Below are 24,788 nucleotides of genomic sequence, written 5' to 3' on the forward strand. Positions count from 1 at the left end.
GGCGTATCAAATTAAACCTTATCTTTCTCTACCGGCTTCTTAACGGTATTTCTTACTCTTCGCTATCTACCCCTTCATACTCTATGATACCGTCCCACAATCTATGCAATAAGGAAAATATTCTAGCGATTCCAAAAACCCACACAAATTTACGCCAGAATTTTTTCGTTATTCGCTACTCAACCATGTGGAATAGACTGCCAATGGACCTTTCGTGCCTATAGGTAACCCTCGTGCTATTGATAGAAGAAACCAGAGAAGTAGTGAATAGGTCTTTATTTCGATCTTCGCTCAGTCACAGTGGAGCGTGGGATTATCTGTTCAGACAAACAAAGGCTCTCAACATTCCATATAAGATAGTAGGGAATATAACGCTTACAAAAGGTAAGGAAGTGAATGAATACTTGAACAATACTGTTTTAGCATATGCCTGGTTGTTTGGGGTCAACTCTTAACCAACCAACCTGAGCTGTTACATTAGCTTCCCCCTAGAATCGACTTCCGTAGGAACGTCGGTTCGATTAACCTATCTATCGATAACACCTTCGTTCTATTTCTCATCCCAAGGCGAAATTATCAACTCGCTCACTATTTGACTTACAATCAGTTACGACTAACGCTTTCAATGATAGTCCATGGATGTCTCTTCATTTACCAGCTTGTCATCTTTGTGGCATGTGATCTTTTCTACAACTATCGCTGACGGTTTGCTGCGTGCTTTCAAGAGAAAGTGTGAGAATGTGGAATAAGAATATCTGAGGAAGTGCCGCGAGCGGGCTACCCAACACCATGTTGGTGAGGTACGATTTTTCCATGCTCAGACCGGCTATCAGGTGTTTACTCACCTGCCTCTTGAGTCGCCCTCAAGTAAAAAGTAAAGAAGAGTCTACTTCAAAGGTAATGGTGAAAATCAAGCAAACCTGAAGAACTGCTCCACTGCCTGCCTAAAATAATAAGATACAAAATGGAAATACATAAATGCAATTGATAATTGTTCCGTTCATGTAAGTGCTTGGCCTCCAGAACGGATTGGTATTCTGGAAGGAAATAAACATAGTGTAGATATCTTGTGCACGAATAACCATGAAAACAGCAACAAAAAAACTCTTTTGTAATGCGTATATGTAAAAGGGTGAACTTGCTAGAAGTTGGGCTCTTTAACAAAATCGATCAAGTGCATGACCTTGAGCCAGTGATGACCGCTTTTTACAACTAGGTGCGTAACCAAGGGTGCATCAGAGTAATCCACAAAACGGAAACGAATATACGGTTAAGAAGCAAAAAAATTGTGTTGAGTATGCGGATCAAGTACAGTTGTGTCAAATACTCTTTTTACGTTATTATTAAACCGAGAAAAAAAGTATATATATAAGCTATTGACATAACATGTCTTTTTTATAACGCTAGTGTTAAGTTCCAGGGTTTTGTATGGGCCACTAATAATAATTGGTTTAACGTTAACATAGCTACGATAGTCATATCGTCAGTTCAATGTTATGATTACTTAACAGTTCTTTTATACGTTGTGTTTAAAATTAGGTATGTGGAATCAACGCGGCTAAGATAGTATCCTTACAGTAACGTACTGTACCATATCTTCACGGTTATTGATTCTTCAATGTCAGAAATTTAAAAAAAAATGATGAGAACTTTAATAAGTACTTGACCATAGTAATTGTATCAAGCTACTAAACATATCTTCGACCGAAAACTTTTAGAATTAGTTCATATGGTATATATGTATAGCCAGTATAGTTAATTAACCAGAAAAAGAAATTATAAAACTCGCCTGGGTTGCTTTTTGAATTCGTTGTATTTGCCAGTGTAAGTTGTACGAGTTTGAATAAAATCCTCAGCCATCGTTTCGGAATACCTAGCTTATGTGTCCAGTATTTAAAAAAAATATTTAACATAACACTTATATATCAAAGGTAAAAGTTCTGGGGAGTTGTATGTGAGGCGGAATGAAGAAAACAAAATATTTTTAAGTAGATGCAGGGTCTGATTAGCTACGTGGTTAGATTTATCCTGCAGTCGAAACTGTCAACATCCTTGACTGACTAATCGGATGTGCCCAGCGAACCGTTTTAGTCATTTGTAAAGATTTATCATCTTTATATTTTGATTCCGTAATGGATTTGTCAGTTAAACGATCTAACAACACGTATGGTGGTTCATGATCTAGATAAGCCGGCTTTAGCCCATCAATACTTACTGTGTCGATGTTTCCATGTTTTTCTATCACGAAATATTTAGATTTTCTTGAGACGACTTTGAAAGGACCTTCAAATGGAGGGCTGAGTGGTGCTTTTATTTTGTCACATCTTATCCATACGTGCGTGCAACTGCTTAGGTCTTTAGGTATATATACGGCGCGCGATTGTTCACGAGTATTAATCGGCTTAAGTTTAGACATGTGATCTCGTAGTTGATCTACATAATTTTCTATATTAAGTTTTTGACTGTTAGTATTAGGGTTAATAAATTCACCTGGTAGTCTCAGAGTTGTTCCGAAAACCAGTTCCGCAGCTGAACACTGTGCGTCAGTTTTGACAGATGTTCGTATTCCCAACATAACTAACGGTAGGAATTCTGTCCACTGATTGGGGTTTGAGTGAGATATAAGAGCGGTTTTTAGCTGACGGTGAAAACGTTCTACCATCCCATTAGCCTGAGGATGATATGCAGTGCAGCGTATCCTATTGGAGCCTAGAAGTTTAGCCAAGTTATTAAATAGTTCGGATTCGAATTGCGCTCCTCTATCCGTCGTTATTGTTATAGGTGTACCAAAAATGGTTACCCAGTTCTGCATGAAAACTTTGGCTACTGTTTCCGCTGTGATGTCCGCTATCGGGATGGCTATAGGGAATCTGGTAAATCGATCTATGCATGTAAAAAGATAATTAAAACCGTTTGAACGTGGTAAAGGACCTACCAAGTCGATATGCACATGGGCAAAACGTGCATCTGGTTGCGAGAAAACACCTATGGGTGAATTTGTGTGACGATTTATCTTTGATTGTTGACATGCTGAACACTCTCTAACCCATTTGTGTACATTCTTCTGTAAATTCGGCCATATATATCTGGCATTGATTAGTTTTGTTGAAGCTTTTGCGCCAGGATGAGACAAACAATGAAAGTTATTATATATCAACTTTCGCATACTTTTGGGAACGAAAGGTCGCGGCATTGCCTTGGTCGTGTCACAGTAGATTAGAATACCATCGACAGGTGATGGGAACTGTTTTAAATTAAGACTTGAATTGTTTGTTTTAAGCAGGTTTTGTAATTCTAAATCCTGCTCCTGTTCGTTTCTCAACGTCTCGAAGTTTACTGTAGACTGCTGTAGCACGTTTATTTCTAGCCTAGATAAAGCATCTGCCGCCTGATTGTCCTGACCTTTGACATGTCGGATATCGCTTGTGAACTGTGATATATAGTCAAGGTGTCGGACTTCTCGAGGTGAGTATTTATCAGCTCTCGCTTTTAGTGCATTCGTTAGTGGTTTGTGATCCGTAAAGACCATAAATTCCCTGCCTTCTAACATGTGTCGGAAGTGTTTAATGGTTAGGTAGATTGCAAGAAGTTCTCGCCCGAAGGTAGAATACCTTGTCTCTGCTGGAGCGAGTCTTTTTGAGAAGAAAGCAATTGGTTTCCAGGCGTTTTTAACCAGTTGGTTAAGGGTACCGCCTACTGCTTTATCAGAAGCATCCACCATCAAAGCAAGTGGGGAAAGAGAATTCGGATACATCAACGTAGTTGCTTGAGCTAGTTTATCTTTAAGCTGTTTAATAGCTTCGACAGCGTCAGAAGACAGTTTGAATTCTTTTGGTTTTCCTTTTAGTGAATCTGTCAAAGGTTGCATTAATTGTGCACAACCTGGTATGAATCTGCGATAAAAGTTAATTAGACCTAGAAAACTTCTCAGTTGTGTTAGAGAACTAGGTATGGGATATTGTTTAATGGTGTCTACTTCTTTTTTGATCGGTTTAATCCCTTCTGGGCTTATTGTGTGACCGAGAAATTCTAAAGTTTGAACACCGAAAACACACTTACTTTGATGTATGTTTATTCCATGTTCATCCAGTCTTTTTAACACTGTTTTTACATGCTGTTCGTGTGATTGCAAATCGGGGCTGGCAATTAACAAGTCGTCTATATACCCCTGCGCAAATGGCATATCTCGAAGTAGATTGTCTATGAATCTTTGAAATGTCTGTGCCGCATTTCTCAGGCCGAATGGCATGCGTATAAACTTGTTATGCCTGAGCTAAATCGACTCCGCGGTAACGAACGAAAGCCAATGACACAATGACACGATAGCTATTCTAATCGGTTAGTCCCAGGCCCCGCTAACTAGATGAAGAAGTCCAAGGCAAGTAGGGGAATATATATGTATTCCGTAAGCAGCCGAGTACAAGCAATCCAATAAGGGAAAAAGTCAAGCGCATTTATACAGTAACAAATTGTCCTTGAGCATCATTAGTAAATAGCACACATAAAGAAACAAAGGACCAATAGCGGTTAAGATAGTTTACAGGTGGGAAATATGACGTGAAGGTAAAAAGAGCGCTTTTGGCGCGAAAACAGCTAAATTCAAATTTTCAAAATAAAACTACAAGATTAAGCCATTTACCAAGTAAGTTCTGGGGATTTGACATCCCCAACAAAACTCGAATAAGCCAAAGGGTGTTGTAATAGCTGTCTTGGGGATATCTTCATCCGCCACTGGGATATTGTGATATGCCCTGACTAAGTCAATTTTAGTGAATATGTTCATACCTTGTAAACCGTTTGTGAAATCTTGGATATGCGGTATTGGGTACCTATCTGGTACGGTTTGACGGTTGAGGGCTCTGTAATCCCCGCACGGTCGCCAGTCACCTTCATTTTTCTTTGGGACCATATGCAAAGGGGATGCCCATTGGCTATCAGAGGGACGGATAATACCCAGTTGTAGCATATAATCAAACTCGGCCCTAGCGATTTTGAGCTTATCTGGTGCTAGTCTCCTGGGTTTTGCAAAAACCGGTGCACCTTCGGTTTTGATAGTGTGACTTACTTTTAGTTTGTCTTTAGAAGGCTGTGGGTTTGGTTTAGTTAAGTTTGGAAATTCCGCGAGTATATCTTGGAATTTCGCTGTTGTTACTGGAGGAGTTTGAATCAAGTTAAGAGAGCTGATGTGACTTTCTTTGCCTTTTGTGTAATACGAAGTTTCTTTTAGTGTTAATCGCCGTCTCTTGGTGTCAACTAGAAATTCGTATCTCTCTAGAAAGTCCATCCCCAGTATTGCCAGATCTAAGTAGGCTACCGTGAAAACCCAAGGGAATTGCCTCCTGAACCCCAAATCTAGGGTTAAGTTTTTCTGCCCAAATGTCGCAATTTTAGTTTTATTTGCAGCTTGAAGTGTAATTGATGATGTTTCTCGACTAATCTCAGTTTTATTTTGAGGTATGATGCTAAGAACAGCGCCAGTATCCACCAAGAAATTCAAGCCAGAGTTTCTGTCTCTAACATAAAACAAGCGACTGTTTTGGCGCCCCTCCTCAGTCGTCGCGACCTGGGGAGGGGTTACTCGTTTCCCGCTGTCTTAGAATTATGCTTAGGCCAGGCGCATGGTTGCATGCACTTGGTTGAGTTGACACCAAACTTCCAGTGGTACCAACAAAACTGCCCAGGTTGTCTGGACATTTGTGACCTGTTTTGTGACTTGGATAGTGGTCGTTGTGGTGACCTGCTCCTGTTTCTATGACCCATTTGCATTCTGGTGACAGCCTCAGTGAGACTCTTAACACTCGCAATGAGTCCTTCTATGACGGAGTCTTTTGCTGATTCTACTTTTTGTGTGTGATTTATTGTGCCTGGTCCAGTTGGAGGACCTCTCTCCATTATTCTATCGGCTATACGCGCTAAATGAGATAATGAGGTTTCAGGATCTTGTGCATCCAAACAGTGTTGGACGTAGCATGGGAGAGCTTGTATCCATCCTTGTTTTAGGACTGCTTCACCCACCGTGTTATCACCCATTAACACTTGGAGGTGACGCAAAAACTGTGACGGCGACCGATCACCTAGTGTTTCACCTTGAAAAAGTCTTTGGATTCTTTGACTATCTGATAATGATAAACGGTTTATTATCTCTCGTCTTAAGATGGTGTATAGTTGTGGTGATGGTGGATCTAAAATCAAGTCACGGACTTCTTTGGCAACTGAAGGAGGAAGGATAGAACACAAGTCTCTATAGCGAATCCCTTCAGATTTGATATTGTGTCTTGTGAAATAATGCTCTAGTTGAGCAAACCACAACTCAGGATCGCTACGATCAAATTCTGGAAGTAGGGATTTCGTAGTTATAACAGTGTCTATCACCACTGGTGACAAATCCTCCAGATTATGGGTTTCTATTGAGTCTGACATGAGGTATGTGACAAATATAGCAATAAAGTTAGCACGAAAAATGGTTACTATAACACGAATAACTTAAGATAATACCGATGCAGTGAAACTATAACCCGGTTCCGAAGTCTTCTTGACGATTTTCTTTCCGAAAGTGGATTGTGTCACCTACTTAATATCAACGTGCTTAACAATGATTTACACAAAAATGGTCCGTCATCTATCTAACTGACTGAAAAGCAAAGTGAAACCTTTGAAACTTTTCACGCCTATTTTGTTTCACTTTTATTCATCTTAATATATGAAGTCTGCTTATGTTCGTATTCATAATTATTACAGTTATTGTTATCATTATTGGTACCTCGACACATCAGATATTGTTTTCATCTCTTCTTGTCCCTCTAAACATATTTTATTCCTAAACATCCAAAGTCTACAATTAAAAACAAAAAACCCCATGTTATACTTAAACAAATAAAGTCTCAGATTTTTTTCTTTTTTTTAATCTTCACAGCATATATATAACATATAGAAATTTACGTTTGATTATCCTTTGCAATTAATTGTGACTATCATAGAAACATTCTAAATTATTATTGCACTGATGTTTATGCTAATACCCGGTTTCACTCTGTATACTGTTACATAAGTCTACACGTATTTATCCAAGTGCAGTAAAGGTTTGTTATTATTGTTACTATTGTTGTTGTTATTATTTTTTTAAATTATTCGTCTATCTCAAAAGTCTATAACCAATGCACTATTATGATCATGGTTGGACCCTTTCACTATGTGTTCATTTCTTTTCTCTCTCTCCTTTTTTCCCTTCTAAATAAGTATTATTCTTAAGATTACGAGGTTTTGGATTAAGAAAATAACTTGTGTTACGCTGAATTCAACTTATCAGACTCGTTTTATTTTCACTATGCATATACACCTCATACATATTGATTATCTTTTGCACTTAATTGAGACTTTCATAGCATCACCCCAAACTATGTCTGCACGCACAAACACTTATTCTAACGTCATTTCTTACCGCAATAATAAGTTATTTACTTATAAATTTATTCTGTTTTATTTATTTTTATTACTCGTTTTGCTATACATACATAGTTGTTTATTTTTGTTCTGCGTTAAAATATTTACGTATTCCGCGACTCCTTTATTTCTATTTTCTTAGTTTCTTCCTTTCCTCCTTCAAAATCAATTCAAAATTCTTGCCAATTACGCAGAACCTGATTTATTATTACTATTTTATTATTAATATTTTATTTTTCCAACCCGAAATGGTTTCTTCAAAGCAATTATGTACCCATAAGATGTCTGTGAATAATAATAATAATAACAAAGAAGGATCTTGAAGTTAGTACTCAGTAATTTTGAGGAAAGAGACGCGATATTGCATAACGCACACAAAACTCGTGGTTCATATATTCGTATTCGACCAGAATGGCTACTTGAGAATCAGATCAAGTGAAAGAATGCTCTCACAGATTTAAGAACTTGAAAGTTAAATGGCGGAACGAGCCTTACGATTAAAGGTTTTCGGGTAGTCAGTTCTTGGAAGCCAATGCTTCTGAGACCAGTATGGGTAGAAAGCATGATTCCCAAAACACCTTAAATGTGTGCCACACGAATTCCCGTAGTCTTCGAAATAAAGTGTAAGAGCTAAGTTTGTCGGTGGATGAATTAAATCCCGATATAATTGTTGTCACAGAAACTTGACTCACTGTAGATACAGACTGTTTTCCCATCATTTCAGGCTACATCTGTATCAGAAGTCATATAGTCAAAAGTCGCAGGGAAGGTGGCATAATGTTTTATGTTAGGGACAACTTTCGCATACAACCGATCATATCGGAGGCGCATGTTAGTGGTACATGTGAGGTAGCACGTTGTACGACTAGGTCTAGAAACGGGTTAGTGATTATAGGAGGAATAGATCTTAGTCCGTGTTTTCTTGCTGACGACTTTATTATAAGACACATCTGTTCTCGGAGTAAAACAGAATATTGCTTCGTCTTTGGAGACTTCAACACACCACATATCAACTGGATAGAGCTCATAGCTTCAGGTGGGGGTTTCGATAGCGACCTTTTATCAACAATAATTCGGTGTGTACTTGTACAATGTATCGTAAAACCGAAACATATTAACTTGTACCATGATCCGTCATTTCTAGACCTTGTCCTCACACACCACTGTGAAGATGTCATCGACATTCAACACCTTCCTACACTAGTATATAGTGACCACGTTGTACCCCCCTTTAGGTTCCGGACACATGGTATAGAATTTGCATCTGCTCCACCCCATCCTAATATCTGGGGAGCTAATATTCCGGCAATCAGAGACTGTGTCATCTGGACTGATTGGTCGGTCGATGCTGATAGATCGATCGAAGACGAATGGAATAAGTTCAAGGCTAACTTCGAGTTCGTAACACAACCGTTTATCCCATGCTCAACACGTAAGCTACCACATTGCCCTCCATGGATTATTAAGGAAACACGGAAGTTGTTGAAGAGTGAGAAAAACTTCTGAAACTTATTCATGTCAACAGGACAGGCATCATTTAAGTACGAATATAAAAAATCCAGAATATATGTAAAAAGACCATAGCTAAATCACTTAGCACTTATGACTAACAGTTAGCATATGATAGCCGTACTTGTCCGAATCGACTGTTTTCTTACGTTAAACGGCGAACAACACGTAGTGATGGTAATCCCACGTTACTGTCACACGAAAGTTCAGATTTACTAGCTGAATCAGATCTAGCAAAAGCTGAGACTTTTCCAAAATATTTTGATGAAGTCTACTCTACGTGTAGTTTTACAACTACTTGTCCCAATTGCACCAAGATACGAGCCATAGAATCTGTACATGTGACTTCGGAAGCCGTCCTTCCGTTGATAACTAGCCTCAGACCTTGTAAGATACCGAGCTTCGATAGGTTACATCCACGCTTACTGTCATCGCTTGCGGACATTATTTCAAGACCGCTCGCGACTCTATTCAACATGTCTCTTTCACTCGCCCAATTTCGTGAAGACTGGAAAGACACTATGGTCAGTCCTATATTTAAGGATGATCAGAGACCAATCACATCTAACTACCGGCCTGTCAGCCTAACCAGCATAGCCTTTAAATAACTTGAAAAGACAATTCGGTTTAAGTTACTAAGTCACATAGATTCGTACAATCTGTTAACTCCCGAACAACATGGGTTTCGAAACAAGCGTTCATGCTTGACTAACTTACTTACTGCGAGGAAGTATTGGACAGAAGCCCTAGATAACGTCCGGTTTGTCATCGTGATATCCATAAATTCTAGCAAGGCGTTTGACAAGGTTTCACACTTAGGTCTTATACAGAAACTCTCGAGCTTTTGAATAACAGGTGCTATACAGGGATGGATAGGAAACTTCTTATGTGACCGCAGACGGAGAGTGGGGGTCAATAAAACGCTATCTGAATGGAAGCCGGTCAAAAGTGGTGTACTCCAAGGCACCATCCTAGGCCATCTATTTTTCCTTCTAAATGTTAATGAATTACCTCTGTTGCTTAAGTCATCGACGTTATCGTTTGCGGATGATGTCAAAATCTGGAGAACAATAAGAAGTGAGGTTGATCGTTTTCGGCTTCAAGCTGACTTAGACGAATCAGTTAGATGGGCTCATGATTGGGGCTTATAAGTTAATTCCAGGAAGAGCGTGCTCATGAACATCGGACACTGTAATAGTTACCACTATACCATTAATGATACATCTCTTCCACGCGTTGAAGAACATAAAGACTTGGGAGTACTAATAAGTCACGACTTGAAAACATCTACGCACCGCAGCGCTGCTGCTTCCGAAAGTTTTTGTGCATTACGGTCACTTCGTCGATCATTCAAATGCTTTGACGAGATATTTCGAATTTTATATCCCACCTACGTAAGACCACACTTAGAGTACTGTATCAAAGCAGCTGGCCCGTGTCTGATGAAGGATATTAACTCACTTGAGCGTTTCCAGGGTGTGAGGACGAAATCGGTGAAGGGTCTTTCTGAACTCCCTTACGATGAGCATTTAAAACGTCCGAACCTTTTCCCCTTGTCTTATCGTAGGATGCGAGGTGACCTTATACTGGCATTTCGTATCCTTAATTATGATTTGGGTGTTAATGTCTTATCTCTTTGCTCCCTCCAGCACTTATAATCTCCGAGGCCATAGCAAGAAGGTTCACAAACCGCGATCTAATAAACTAAAGGTAGGATACCGTTTTTCTAATCGAATAGTTGATGACTGGAACAACCTACCTGAACAAGTGGCAGCAGCTCCATCAGTGAACATTTTCAAGGAAAAGCTGAACCTTCATTGGAAGGAAATCTGTCAGGATTAACCCAGGTCCACCAACCTACTATCCTTATTAATGAAGGCTGAAGATCCAGTCGGGTAGTTAGACTACCTCTGATGGGACATAACCGAATACAATGGACCTTAATGAAACAATAAAGAGCTTACGTAAATGAAGCCTTTGATTTACACCAGCTTGTCACAGTGATGCAGATATTGAATACATTTGATATTAGAGGCTTTCTCAAGTTGTTCGTTACAATATGCTTTTCGAGAAGTCGCTAACATGTGACTTTGATGATATCAAATCTGAGGAAATTCTTATTCTTTCTCCTGTTTTGTATCAGTCTGATGACCTAATGCAATGCATTTCAAGAGTTTCAATGACACATGATCTTCGTCATCTTCTGGATAATCTAATCCATACTCTGAATTGCCTTAGAAGCTTGAAAATCCCTGTACTATGGGAAGAAACATGCACTGAATATTCTCTTTCGTAAGCGTTGTTTTTTCTTAGATCATGCATTATAGTTCTATCCCTTCATTTCCTTCCCTCGCTCTAAATTACGAATCACAAAATGCTTTGGGGAAGTTAAAGACGCTCTTGCTCCTTATCATTCATTTATGCAACGATGTAGGTTGTTATAATTGTTCTAGTTCTTATCTTTAGAAGCCGGATCCAAAATGCTCGTTAGAAAGCTGTTGCGAACTCATGGAAGCTGAAGCTCTAGAGACTGAAGTTTTTATTATCCTATGTTTTATATTTCATGGTTAGTTTGTATAGATATCAAATACAACCTCAAGGTCTTTCAAATTACCACTTAGTTGGAAAATTTTTTTGTGGTTATTTGGCTCACTGTAATAGTGTCAATCACAGTATTTTAATGAAGTTGGCAGTTAACTTACCCTCTGATTGGTGGCATGTAGTCCATGAATTATGGAAGCTGGGGAAGTCTCTTACAGATAAGTGTGTCTTTCAACTACTCTTCAATGTATTTCAGATCCTTCTGTCAAGGTGACAATTCGCAAGATAAGGACGGGAGCCAGCGTCTTTCGCATTCCATGTCGGACATTGGAGCCCTTTTAAATCCATTTTCACTGTCATGTCGTATTCAAACAGTTTTGTTTTACCTGGTGAAATTAAACCCACACGATGCTGTTACAGTGATCGAGAATTGCGTGAGTTTTTTCATTTAATAAATTCGAAGTAATTTACACTCCCATAATCTATGTTATAAAAACTGGGTCATCATTATGAATATGAAGTTATTGTGTTCACAAAAGTAGTGTTAAAATTTAAGAAACAGAAGAGGTTGTTCTGTTTTAGCGAAGCAATTTAGGTACCATCTTAACAAAAGTACACTCTCACGAGTAATTGAGAACTTAGCTTACCTACTTACTATAACAAAGACTACTTTGTTTACCTATTTATCTGTGGTTCTTCTGCAAAACTTTGATTGCAGTTTACCTAAGGTTTATTCATTATTCTATTCTGGAAGTAAAGTCCGTCAGTCCATTTGCAAAACGTTCAGCTTTAATGCCCTATAAGAACACCTAGTTAGGTAGTTCGACAATTTTTCAGTCATTTGAATTGCACTCCATCTCAATCATACCCTTCTATACTGCTTATTGTCTGTCAGGATTCGACTTGTGTTCTATATTTATTTACCAAAATTTATAATTACTGGAATTATTATACAGTTTCAAAAACTACATGCGTCACTGAGATTCCAACTTTTGATCTTTAAAACCTAAGTTCACAGATTATTTGACTAGCACCGAACCTAAGACTCGTGTCTGTGCAACTGTTAGCTACGCTTACTTCACTTTATAGTCCAGAATCCCGCCTTAGTTTGTGATGCGCTATTCAATACTTTGGAAGTGTTTAATTACATTTGACTTTGGATCTAGCGTTGTTACTCACACTGAAACATATATCTGCGTATACTTTTTGTTTTCAGATTACTACCCGTCAGTTTCCCGGCTTAGTTTTGGATATACTTTTTGGGTTGATCAATAAAGAGGGTTATACCTTAAATTTTTTGAAAAGGATTTTGCTAGACAGTGGACAAGACATTCGATCTTGGATGAGCAGTTTTCTAAAGCTCCCAGTAAGTGTCTCTGATTCTCTTATATTTTTTTAATAACACAGATCTCCATGGACAAACTTGGTAGATATATACACAGCTAATCCATTAAATTAATCTACTTTATTTACTCTATCATTCCAACTTTTCGAAACTTGGGTTCTTGAGCTTAAGCTGCACCTAATATTCATGTTAACTAAATTGAATCACGAGTTATTGTATTTTACATTTCATTAGGAGCATTAGATCATCAAAGGCAAGAGTAGAGCTTTTTCTCATATCCTTCACACTGTGCACACTGTGATGACATATGTAGTAAGTTTTGGTTACAATCGGTAACTTGATAAAGTGTAGACTAGCTCATCAGTAGTAAATTTTATGCTGACCTTGAAGGAGTCTAATCCATGCAACTGTGTTTGTCTTTTGTTAATATGAATGTTTAGAACGAGTTTTCATCGATCAGGACTTTCACGAAATATAAAATAATATTCATATCGAAACAAAACATTAAGGTATAATTGTTAGGAACATATACATACAGCTCGTCAAAGAGGGATGAACTTATTTTTAACTGTATTATTGAGCAAAGTAAGGTCTATCATTGGGATGATTTTATGTTGATGCAGCTAATTTTTGTTTTATTAACAAAAAGATTAAAAGATATTTAATCTCGAGACGTATAAAATAGATGATTGTACTTGATGATACTATTGCAAATAAACTTGAATAATATAATTACAAAGTAGAAACAATTCTGTTTTACTGAAAAAATGGGATGCTTATATGGGATGTAGTCAGTTGTTTCCGTAAATCGTATTTTAAGTGTACCTCACAATTATTTTTGCTAAAATGGATACAGTACTTAAACTTCGGATGTGTTGACTCGACCATATAAGTGGAAAAGAGCGGACATCCGCAAAAATGTTTGAAAGCTTTAAAATTAATTCTTGGACGAACATCATTCTCCAAATTTAACAAAAAAATTGATTGATATTTATTGCTGATTGAGGTAAATAGGATAGAACTAAGATCTGCTTTAATGAAACCAACAAAAGACTCATGAATGGTATATTATGCAAATAAATAGGAAACTCATTATTGAAGTTAGTGTGCGGTTGAAGTTTATTTATTCCTAACATTCTCCACACCATATTTATTTGACGGCCTTTTACTGTGCGACATAATGTCTGTAGGCCATATACCTAAACTCAAAAGTACTTTGATTTTGAATTAGGATTGTAACAAGGTTCACTAAATGTGCTCAATATTGGGTGCTTGTAATGTCAGGTTTCAAAAAATTCAATCAGTAAACATGTGCACGGTTTGATTCTTTATTCGAACTTCGTTATTTATAAACAGAAATGCAATATGATGTTCTGTCGGTCCAGATTACATGTATCTAATGATTTCTATTGTCTCTAATATACCCATGGCTTTTCCACTATGATATTTTTTAGTCTTCGTCATGGTACTTGGATAATCTAAGTCATCATTTTATAAAAATCACTTCTTGTCTTATACCACGTGATTCTGCAATTCCTTTGGATGATAGCATGATTCTCACTGCGTTAACATTACTTCGTGTGTTAGCTGCATTTCGTGGATTTATAAATTACAAGTAAGCTGTTTCTTCCTTTCCCCTACTATTGTTTTTAATTCACCATTTAAGCAATTGGCTAAAGAAATATTTGTGTAGTTCAAGGTTACTTAATGCGTTTTAGTAATGTAGTTCTCATAAATATTTATTTCAGTGGGGCAAACATACTACTTACTAGTTCCTGGTAGTATAATTTGTTTACTGAGGATTTAAGTTTTCTTTCGGCTTTTGTGCAACGCACTCCTAAAAAATAAATGGTTGGTTCTCGGAATACTTTTTTCGGTAAATCATTCTTGATAATTCCTATTTAATTATATTCATTTGCCAAATTTACTATACCTTGGATATGTCAAATTCTTCAATGAGTAGTATTCTGTTTGTTTGGAAACAAGCTAGTTCATATTAAAAATCCGTTATTATAACTAGGGCTTTTAGTAAGAAAAATAAATAGAGCGAAAAAAAACATTTCTTTTTAATTAGCCTCACATCATGGCTTTGCATATATATAACGATTATAATTTAGGATAAGTTAAGTGATAATATTTGCGTAGTAGTACGTTACATTACTTCCCTGGTGGTTATGAACATGATGTTGAGTGTTTGATCGAGTAATTAAAGTGGGGAAGGATATGAGATAATCGCAATAACTAAAGTAATTATCCACAAATGCATCCAAGGGGAGGTATTTTCATATAAATTTGGGATTTAAAGTTGATTACACAACCAAAATACTTCAGGATGGTGTGCCCCTGACAATTAAGAAAACATTTTCACTAGAAAACTGCGACAAAATCGGAAAAATATTTTCCATATCTGTAAAGTGTAAACTCTGTCTGTTTACCTTCGTGTGCATCCACTAGCTCAATTATGGAGCAAGGTAGTTGAGTTGTAGCCAGCACTCTTTCAACATGGTTACGGGGGTAATATTACAACTTGGCTTTACAAGGAAGGATGAAAAGTGGTTAGAATCTCCATCTTCGAAGGTTTGATCGACTATAGTTCCTCAACTAACTCACATGTTGATTAGAAGATTGTTTATATAATCTTTCACAATCTACCATGATTTCATCGTATCCGACTCTTTAATATAGTAGAAGCTCCTTTCATCTATGATATAAAACCTGAAATTGGTGTCTACGAGAAGTGTTTCATCTTTGTCTGTACCGTGCTTTGACCTAAGAATATTATTAGTGGTTTTCTTATTTGGTTGATTTTTCATTTGAAAACGTCGTTCTTTCTGCAATTATTCTTTATATCTCCCTGGATTTAACTCCTACTTGCTACCCATATCATTTCATTTGATCCCTCTAATGCCTTTACGATATATATATATATATATATATATATATATATTAATAATCCATTAATAGTTCTCAGAAGTTACTCGTAATTTAATCCTACTAGGATATAACACGTTCCACACGTTCCCCTTCATTATATTTAGTAAGTTAAGGGTTATTTTTATTTATTTATTTAAACACATAAATATTGGTACAAGGAAGCACCAGATACATATGCGCCATACAAATCTCATTCGATTTGCTTGAGGGCTGTGATACTGCCCAGGTGCCCAAACTGAAGCAGGTTGTTTTCTTAGAGGCCCACATCCGGAGCCTTTGACCGAAAGATCTGATCCACAAGGCAGTGGAGCATCGTTAGGCGATGCAGTCCCATGGTAGCCGGTGACCAACGATTGATTCGTACGCCATTTGTTCCCTCAGGATACTGTAGCCCATGTGCACCATTGGTTTGGAATGAGGGTTTTCCAACTCCCCTAGGTGGACTCGCCTTGTCCACCAACCCGGTTAAAGCACCGGACATTCGCTTTTCGACCTCTCAGTTTCGTAAACAACACCCCCGCCACGAGAAGGCAGTGAGTAGGACTTCCCTGACAGAGGCTAGATATTCGCTGGCCATATGAGAGCATTTGGAGAGGGAGGGCGGACTCTCCCCACTCTCGGCCGTACCAAGGCATTTGGGGGTTACATCAGGACTACCACTTGGTTCTATTCTGAGCCACGTCTGCTAATGTCACAAACCACTGTGTTACACTATCTCTAGGGCCCCAACCAGTTAGTCGAGAGTGGCCAACAGATGCCTATCCTGTACGTGTACATGTGCTGACGTATGCTAATGTTTGGGTTATTTAAAAATTTTTGGAATACATTTATTTGTTGCTCATTGATCTCAATTTGTTTTTCCTTTAAAATGGATTCTTTTCCATAGTTCGTTTTTTCTATGTTGACTGTCAGTCATTATTCCATCTAAAATCACTTAACCGATGGGTAGGGTTCAACATTGGATATTCATTACTGAAGACTTGTTATTCGGTTTGTCAAAATAGTAGCACCGTCGTAACTCTATATTATTTTATTTGAACACAAATGTTGGTACAAAGGGGCACCAGAGAGGAGAAGCCCTCCCCTCTCTCGGCTGTATCAGAGCATTTGGGGGCATTTGTAACTCTGAGTTTCATATTCGAGTTATAGCTCTTGGATAAGAGCTGACAATAACACTAGCCTGCAACTTAAATGATGTTCGATAACTTTGAACCGTTAATAAAATTATCCGATTAATGAGGCATTATTGAATCGGACACAATCTACTTTCTCCTTCGGTCTCTAATGTCTGTGGATATGATTTTAGGCATTAAAAAGGTGAACTTTGAGTAGTTCTTACTAAGCCTCACATTTATTTTCAATTTTCAAAAGCTTTGTAACTGATTCTATACTGGGAGTTATTTGAATACTTTTTTATTAGTTATAATAAATGTATTATTGTCATTATTTAAATCAATATTTTGGCATCTTTCTGCAAAATTATTTCAGTTTCCCACCAGAACTGTCGCAAAAATTATTGATTCTTCTTACACATCGAACAGTTGTTTCTGAACGCGGCTTACAATATATCAGTTATTCGCTTGCATTCTTAATTGGGTTACGTTCAAGTTTGGCGACAGGGTAAGTTATTTATGTATAGATTACAACAAATTGTTTCGTTATAGTAAGGATTTTAAGCAAATCATGGCACTAAGTATAAAAGAACACCACATTCATTAGACTGATCATTGAACAACAAATGTTAACTTTTATTACATATTATATCAGTCCATTCAAAGATTCGCATTGTTAAACAAACTTTTAATAAGCAAAATTTTACCCTACATAGGTTTAGTGATTTAAAGGTAGGTTAGGAGAAAGTTAGTATCATCTGAGCCAAGATATGGGATCAATTCGTGAGGCCTTTAAATGTTTGTCAGAGTTTTGTAGGCAGGTGCAAACTTACTGGTTAGGACCCCCCCCCCCGATTATCGTGATAAATAGTTGAAGACGTCGGATGATATGGCTTAGAATTGGTATCAAATAGCCTATATACATTCACTCTTTTTCTTCCCTTAGATTTTGAGTTTTAAAGTTATATTGAATTTCTTGCCGTGAATTAATCCTTTCTTCTCAAATGACTTTGTCTATGTCTAATCCTTTCTACTATTGTAATGTACGAACGAGCGAAGTCCAGATTGGTTGCATAATAAAAAAACATGTAACATATGCGATCCTACTGTCTATGGGGACAGGAACCACTGTAATTCCCACGATGTGAAATGTGAACCTAAAGATTGGTGTAAATGATGATTTATTGGTTCTCCAAAAGTCATGACCCCAAAAATCCCTCAAAATCATGTCATTAAATCAAAATACATTTATATACTAATTTTTACACACAAGAATATGACATGTAGGGGAAAATACAAAGTTACTGTAAAAACAGAAATTAAATATAGTTCACCTGAATAAGTACAGGGAATCTAATCGTCACACTAAACGGAAACTTATCATTTGTCATATCGAACGAAGTTTATACTGAATCGGTACAAGAAATATTGGCCTGAAAACGTCACACTGAACGAAAGTTCACCTTCATCACCCTGGCCTAAATTCATAATGAATTCAATATAAAAACTGTTGACCTAAATAATGTCACCCCATCATAAAACATAATATATCTTATCCATAATGACAGTATATGTTTTCTTTTATTCTACTTGCAAATATTGATTTCTTTGTGATATTCAATTTAACTCTAATCCTGAACTGATTTCACCTTATTGCATGTAGAATATCTTCAGATACCAATGGCGTAATGCATAACAATAGTCGTATTCCTGCAAATACAACAGATATTGAAAATACAATTATAAATTGGCTTCAACGTTTAATAGATGAACAAGATATTTTCAATTCATTAACTCAATCATCATCATCATCGTCACCTTATCTGCGTAGTTGTAATCAATTTTCAAAAACAACATCGTACGTTGAACCTTTACTACTTCTAGCCATCTTATTTCATACAAATCAACCTGGACCTATTACCGAATTAATATCAAATTTACTTGGTCTACGTATACCATCACTTGGACGAACTATCAATGGATGGCGTAAATTATTTTTCCAAACTGTTTTTACAGAAAATGTAAGTTTTGTTTAAATCATTATCATCATAATGCATTAACAACCTATACATACTATTTCTTAAAGAAACATACTACTTATTGTGTTCAATAAACTAGGTGGTTACTATTTGAACTTAAATAGCTTGGAGGTACATGTGAACAATAACGTAGATAAAGTCTGAAGGTATAAGATAACTTGTGCGTAAACACTTTGTTTGGTCTAGAAAAACAAGTCATTAGATTATGTTGTGTCTAAAGAGAAGTATGCATTATCTGTACCAAATTATTGTCTGTGCAAACTAGCGAATGTAGATGTGACATGACAAAAAATCATTAGTGTCATCTAAAAGAACATGGAATTATTTATTACACTGAATAAAGTGATCAATGTTTGTAAAATGGATTAGCATTAATACTGGGAAACATAACTTCAATCTGATAATATTTATCCATGATGAATCCGATTTCAAACCACAGACTAGCTTTGATTAGACAACCATTGAAAATCAAAAATGGTTAGATACGTGTTTCATCGTAGAATGATATTCCTCAAAAACACCCATGTACGACCCACTGTCAATCAAAATAAGTGCCTTCAGATATTTGAGTCAGCATCGATGAGGAGTCCTTCATCAGGATGAAATACCTGTCTAATGCTTCTTGGTTTTCAGTGGTTTTCTGACTAAGATTAGTCACTCCGTGATGTAAAACTTCAAATTCAATAACCTAATTTCATCTGACTATTGAATTTACCCCTCATTTTAGTCATATCAACTATTTGCCACCTCTAAAGGTTTTTATAAGATCAAGAAACTCTAGCTGATAGGTTCATATTCTTTATGTTCTTTACGTTCTCATTCATTGAAATTAGTTCTTAACTGAGTCGTTAACTAAAAATAATAATTTAAGGAATTTTTTCTGTTGTTCTGGTTTACGCTAATCAATAGGGAGTATTTTTACTATCTTGAAAGGAATGATATTCCAGAAAATATCTTAACCTACATTTCCTAGAACTTTATTTAGACTTCTTACCACTGAGCTATCTGACGTGTTACTATTTAATATCTATCTAATTGTTAATCTACTTCTAGCTTTCAAGTATTAACAATGTTATACTCGATTACAACATATCGTAATAAACTAAGTTTAATATCATTTTATTTATTTATTTATTTATTTAAACACATAAACATTGGTACAAAGGGGCACCAGATCTATATGCGCTGCACAAATCTCATTTGATTTGTGTGAGGGCTGTGATACTGCCCAGGTGCCCAAACTGAAGCAGGTGGTTTTCTTAGGGGACCACACGCGGAGCCTTCGACCTAAAGGTCTGATCCACAAGACAGTGGAGCATCGTGAGGAGATGCAGTCCCATGGTAGCCAGTGACCAACGATTGATTCATATGCCATTTGTTCCCTCAGGATACTGGAGCCCATGTGGACCATTGGTTTGAAGTCCGGGTTTTCCAACTCCCATAGGTGGACTTTCCGTGTCCATCAACCCGGTTAAAGCACCGGATATTTGCTGTTCATCTTCTCAATTTGGTAAACAACAGTAATGCCACAAGAAGGCAATGAGTAGAACTTCCCTGACAGAGGCTATATACGCTTGGCCATGTGAGAGCATTTCGAAAGGAAGAGCTGACTCTCCCCACTCTCGGCCGTACCAGGGCATTTGGGTACTTTAATATAAACTCTTATGAAAATGGAAAATTCCTTTAGTAAATACACATTTTATGTAATTAATCAGTTGAATGAAGTATATTCATTAAAGATCTTTTTATTTTTTTTTATGTAGATGATTGCTAATCAAGTTGCAAGAATTCCAATTACTCCAAAATTGAGTCGATATTTAGTTGGTCACTTGCCAACTCAATGTATGTTACAATTACTTAAATCACATGCATTTGCTAAAAATAAACTACATACTAAGGTAAGATATATCTACCTACTTATCTATATATCTCTATTTTTTGATACCTATTTAAAAACAAAAACCACCAATACAATTTGGGTGTTTCTAATGCCAATATGAAATTGAAGATACTGATTATCGTTGTACATTGATAATTTGTTTTGTTTTTGTGTATTTCCTTTGACTAATTAAATGATTAAAATTAGATGCATTGGACACTTGCCAAATTTTTTAAATTCACCATAGATAATGATTAAGTTATATGATTTTGTGGATAGTTCGTATAGTTTTGTAAGTAGATTTCATTATGAATTGACATAAAGTTATCCATGTCAGAATTCAGAATGTTGCACAATTATAATTACTGAAGAAGATAATCTGAACCAGTTTCTTATGTTTTCTTAGTACTCCTTGGTCTTATCTCTACATTACTTACTTAGTAGTCCTAATATACCCGAGCAATGCTTTAAAGATACTTATGATCAAATATTGGTAACATACTCATATATTCTATTTTTAAGGACCACACTTCACAGCCATAAAGCAGATAGAAACGAACTGCTGGCCTGTATACTCGTCCTTTAGTTAGATAGGCATCTCATCTACGACATGTCGTCAGACACCAATGTACCAGAACTAATGAAACACTGGCATATTTTCACCAGTAATTGAATAAGCTTTTCTACTGTTCATTGATTTTGGCCCCTTCTTATATATTGGGACAATAAGTGATTGTGACCAGTCGGATGGGATTACGTCCAACTCCCAGATTTTAGCCAGAATATTAGTCAACCTAGTCGCTAAAATTGGGCCACCATATTTAAAGACCTCTGGAACCAATCCATCAGGACCAGCTGCTCTTCCTCGTTTCAGATTAGTTATTGCCTGTTGAACTTCAGTTAGGGTCGGGGGGCCTACTTCAATGTTCCATTCAGACTGTCTGGGAATAGTGGATAGTTGTGCAGTAGCTGAACTGCTCCTTAAAGTGTTCCGCCCATCGTTCTAAACGTCAGGGCTGAGAGCAGATAAGGGTTCCGTCTTTCTACGAGATTGTCTCACACTTGACTTCTTAATTCCGGTTTCTTTTATTAGTCTGAAGAGTTGCCTGGTGTTGCCTACAGCCGCTGCCTTTTCCATCTCTTTTGCTTTCGTTGCTTACCACTGCTCACGATCGTTCCTTAGACTTTTAGTTAACCTAGATCTAATTTGTTTACGCTCTTCGTCATGTTCAGAGCCTGATGGGATGAGTTTACGTGAATCCATCAGTGAAATAGACTTAGAAGAAATCCATTGGTTTTTTGGAACCCTATGGTTTAAATTGCTAATAGATGTAACTGCTGTTTCTCTCACCATTATAATAACTTGAATGTAATTTTCAAATTTTATCTATTTATTTTTAATTATAGAAATGGATTATTGGACAGGTACGTGAAAGTATACGTCCAATTCATCCTTTGTTACCGGAATTATTAGAAGCACATATTACACATTCGTTTAGTTCCAATTCTAATAATTCATCGTCAATAAATCATGATATTCCTGGTAGTACTACTACTACTACTTCAACAGCTTATATCAACTTATCATTAATTTCTGAACAAGAAATAATCAATGAATTCACTAATTCTAAATCTTTTAATTTAATAAAATTTTGTGCTCCAGGCATTCATTTACAATCGAAAATTAGTGATAAATCTATCAATCATTTATATATTTCAACTACAGAACAAGATTTTACTCCACAATTATTATTTTTATATTATGCATTTTTTGTTTTTGATTATCAGTTCAATTTACGCCTAACAACTAATCGACGTAAGTTTTTTTTTATTAAACAATATCATGGTACATTACTGTTTCCATCCAATATGGAATGAAATTTTCTTGATGGTTTTTTGTTATCGATGCAAAATACAATTTAAATGTGTCAGTCAGTCAGCTACAACGTAGGACCATGAACACATTATGCATCGGTCCAAGTTTCCATACCTCATTAGCACAACAAGATGAACACCGAATTCATAGAAGTAGTTAATTTCGTGGTGGTAGTATATGAAAGATAGGTTGTATATAAGGATATAGTATAGGAAGGAAGAAAGTTATGAAGCAATTTTAATCTCAAGGTTTAATGGAAGATAAAGAGTGTATACATCTGCGCCATTGTGATCGATTCTGAGCCATGTCATCTAGAGTCTCCAACCATTGGTTACGATAGTCGCGCGGACCCCAACCAAGTAGTCTGCATCTACCAACATGGCTCAGACTAGAAGTTAGTGTGCATAGCGTATGTAACACATTAATTTTGTGATGTAGTTTATACATTTTATTACTTCAGTTAGATACCCTCTAGAATCTATTGAGGAGGACTGTGAGTACAAGTTATTTAGTCCAAGACAGAATTTTGGGAGGGAACAACCGGTGATTTTTACATATCTCAGCATCCTGGTGGATGAATCTAGCATCTCCTTTCTTGTTGGGATTAATCTGTAAATAAAAACAGCAATATATATATATATATAATTGATCACTAAGTAGTGACAAATCAATTGTAAATGTATCTCAGTTTTACGGGAGGTCATCCGGGGCGGGGCCCGAACAACTCAGTGACAACATCTCAAACTATGAGACTAGGTAATGCGTGTTTGGGCCTCATGTGATGCAGCATCAATTCCCTCAGGATTTCAGGTACACCTTGTTAACAGGAGACGATTAGCACAAAACCGAAATCAAACAGGGTTTTCTGTGGACTACTTTCGACCATTCAGCATAATAATATGTGGTTATCTGGTTAACATGCTTCAAAAATAAAACTTTAATACTACATATCACTTACAGTCACTACCAAATAATATCGACTTGTGATTGTGGTTATATTGGAGCACCATTGCAACTCATATACCAACAGAAATCTGATTATTCCCTACAGTTTTACTGATCAACGACAATTTAAAATGTACTGAGCATGAGCATGATCTCTATCTTTAAGTTTATTTGGGTGTTAGTTAATTGTTTATTTTTTTCGGGGGAGTGAGAGGAATATTAAAGAGTATTTTTTCGGCAAAACCAATGGTCTGATCTATTACTTGTGTTGTACGTCTGTCTTGATATTTCGCACAACTGGGAAACCTTGTCACGTGTTTTTTTTGTCTAGTACACTTTGACATTATTATTATTACTATTATTATTATTATTATTTGAACACAAATATTGGTATAAAGTGGCACCGAATACATATGTCCCACAAAAGTCACTTGATTTGTGTGTAGGCTGTGATACTGCCCGGGTGCCCAGACCGAAGCAAATGGTTTTCTTATGGGACCACACCCCGAGGCTCTGACTTAAAGATCTAATTCATAAGGCAGTGAAGCAACGTAAGGAGATGCAGTCCCATGGCAGCTGATGACCAACAATTGGTTCATACGCCATTTGTTCTTTCAGGATACTGGAGTCAGCCCATGTGGACCATTGGTTTGGAATGAGGGTTTTCCAACTCCCCTAGATTGACTTTCCGTGTCCACCGACCCGGTTAAAACGCTGGACATTCTCTTTTCGTCCTCTCAATATCGTAAATAACAGTAATGCCGCAAGAAGGTAGTGAGTAGGACTTCTCTGGCAGTGTCTGTTTATGTGTGGTCATGTGAGAGTATTTCAAGAGGGAGGGCGGACTCTCCTCACTCTCGGCCGTACCAGGGCATTCGGGGGCTTTGACAACTGTACTTCACTCAACTTGGGGCATGTAAGAACAAGATAAATCTTAATGAATCGGAGAAGAAATGCGCATTAACAAAAACACAATAATTTTTCTAGAATTTTAATTGTCTGCTTGGTTCTTCTACTATTACTGACTGGTTAAAAATCGACTTATCAACGTATTTGCATTAAGCATATAATCATTAGTATTTTTATCCTGATAATACTTTACAAACATATGCAACTGTGGAGTTTCCTGTTGGAAATTCACCAAAATAGTTTTTAATTTATATTCTTC

At 36.8% G+C, this 24,788-nt stretch overlaps 2 protein-coding genes across 2 annotated transcripts in view; one reads left to right on the forward strand and one right to left on the reverse strand.

The window, feature by feature from the left end:
• Positions 1 to 5,574: 5,574 nt before the first annotated feature.
• Positions 5,575 to 6,420, reverse strand: Smp_193950 (hypothetical protein; the record flags this gene model as incomplete). Its single annotated transcript, XM_018791173.1, has 1 exon — positions 5,575 to 6,420. One exon carries the CDS (start codon positions 6,418 to 6,420, stop codon positions 5,575 to 5,577), a length of 846 nt encoding a protein of 281 aa, XP_018645686.1.
• A 5,255-nt stretch (positions 6,421 to 11,675) lies between these two features.
• Positions 11,676 to 24,788, forward strand: part of Smp_148760 (hypothetical protein) — a gene marked incomplete at both ends in the record, with an annotated part of 103,085 nt that continues 89,972 nt past the window's right edge. The window contains 7 exons of the mRNA XM_018791174.1: positions 11,676 to 11,924; positions 12,707 to 12,856; positions 14,290 to 14,450; positions 17,258 to 17,389; positions 18,545 to 18,902; positions 20,684 to 20,818; positions 22,207 to 22,615. Of these exons, the coding sequence (XP_018645687.1) occupies positions 11,676 to 11,924; positions 12,707 to 12,856; positions 14,290 to 14,450; positions 17,258 to 17,389; positions 18,545 to 18,902; positions 20,684 to 20,818; positions 22,207 to 22,615 (1,594 nt within the window). The remainder of the gene's footprint in view (positions 11,925 to 12,706; positions 12,857 to 14,289; positions 14,451 to 17,257; positions 17,390 to 18,544; positions 18,903 to 20,683; positions 20,819 to 22,206; positions 22,616 to 24,788) is intronic.

The sequence above is a fragment of the Schistosoma mansoni genome (assembly GCF_000237925.1).
Source record: "Schistosoma mansoni, WGS project CABG00000000 data, chromosome 4 unplaced supercontig 0032, strain Puerto Rico, whole genome shotgun sequence".
NCBI lineage: Eukaryota > Metazoa > Platyhelminthes > Trematoda > Strigeidida > Schistosomatidae > Schistosoma > Schistosoma mansoni.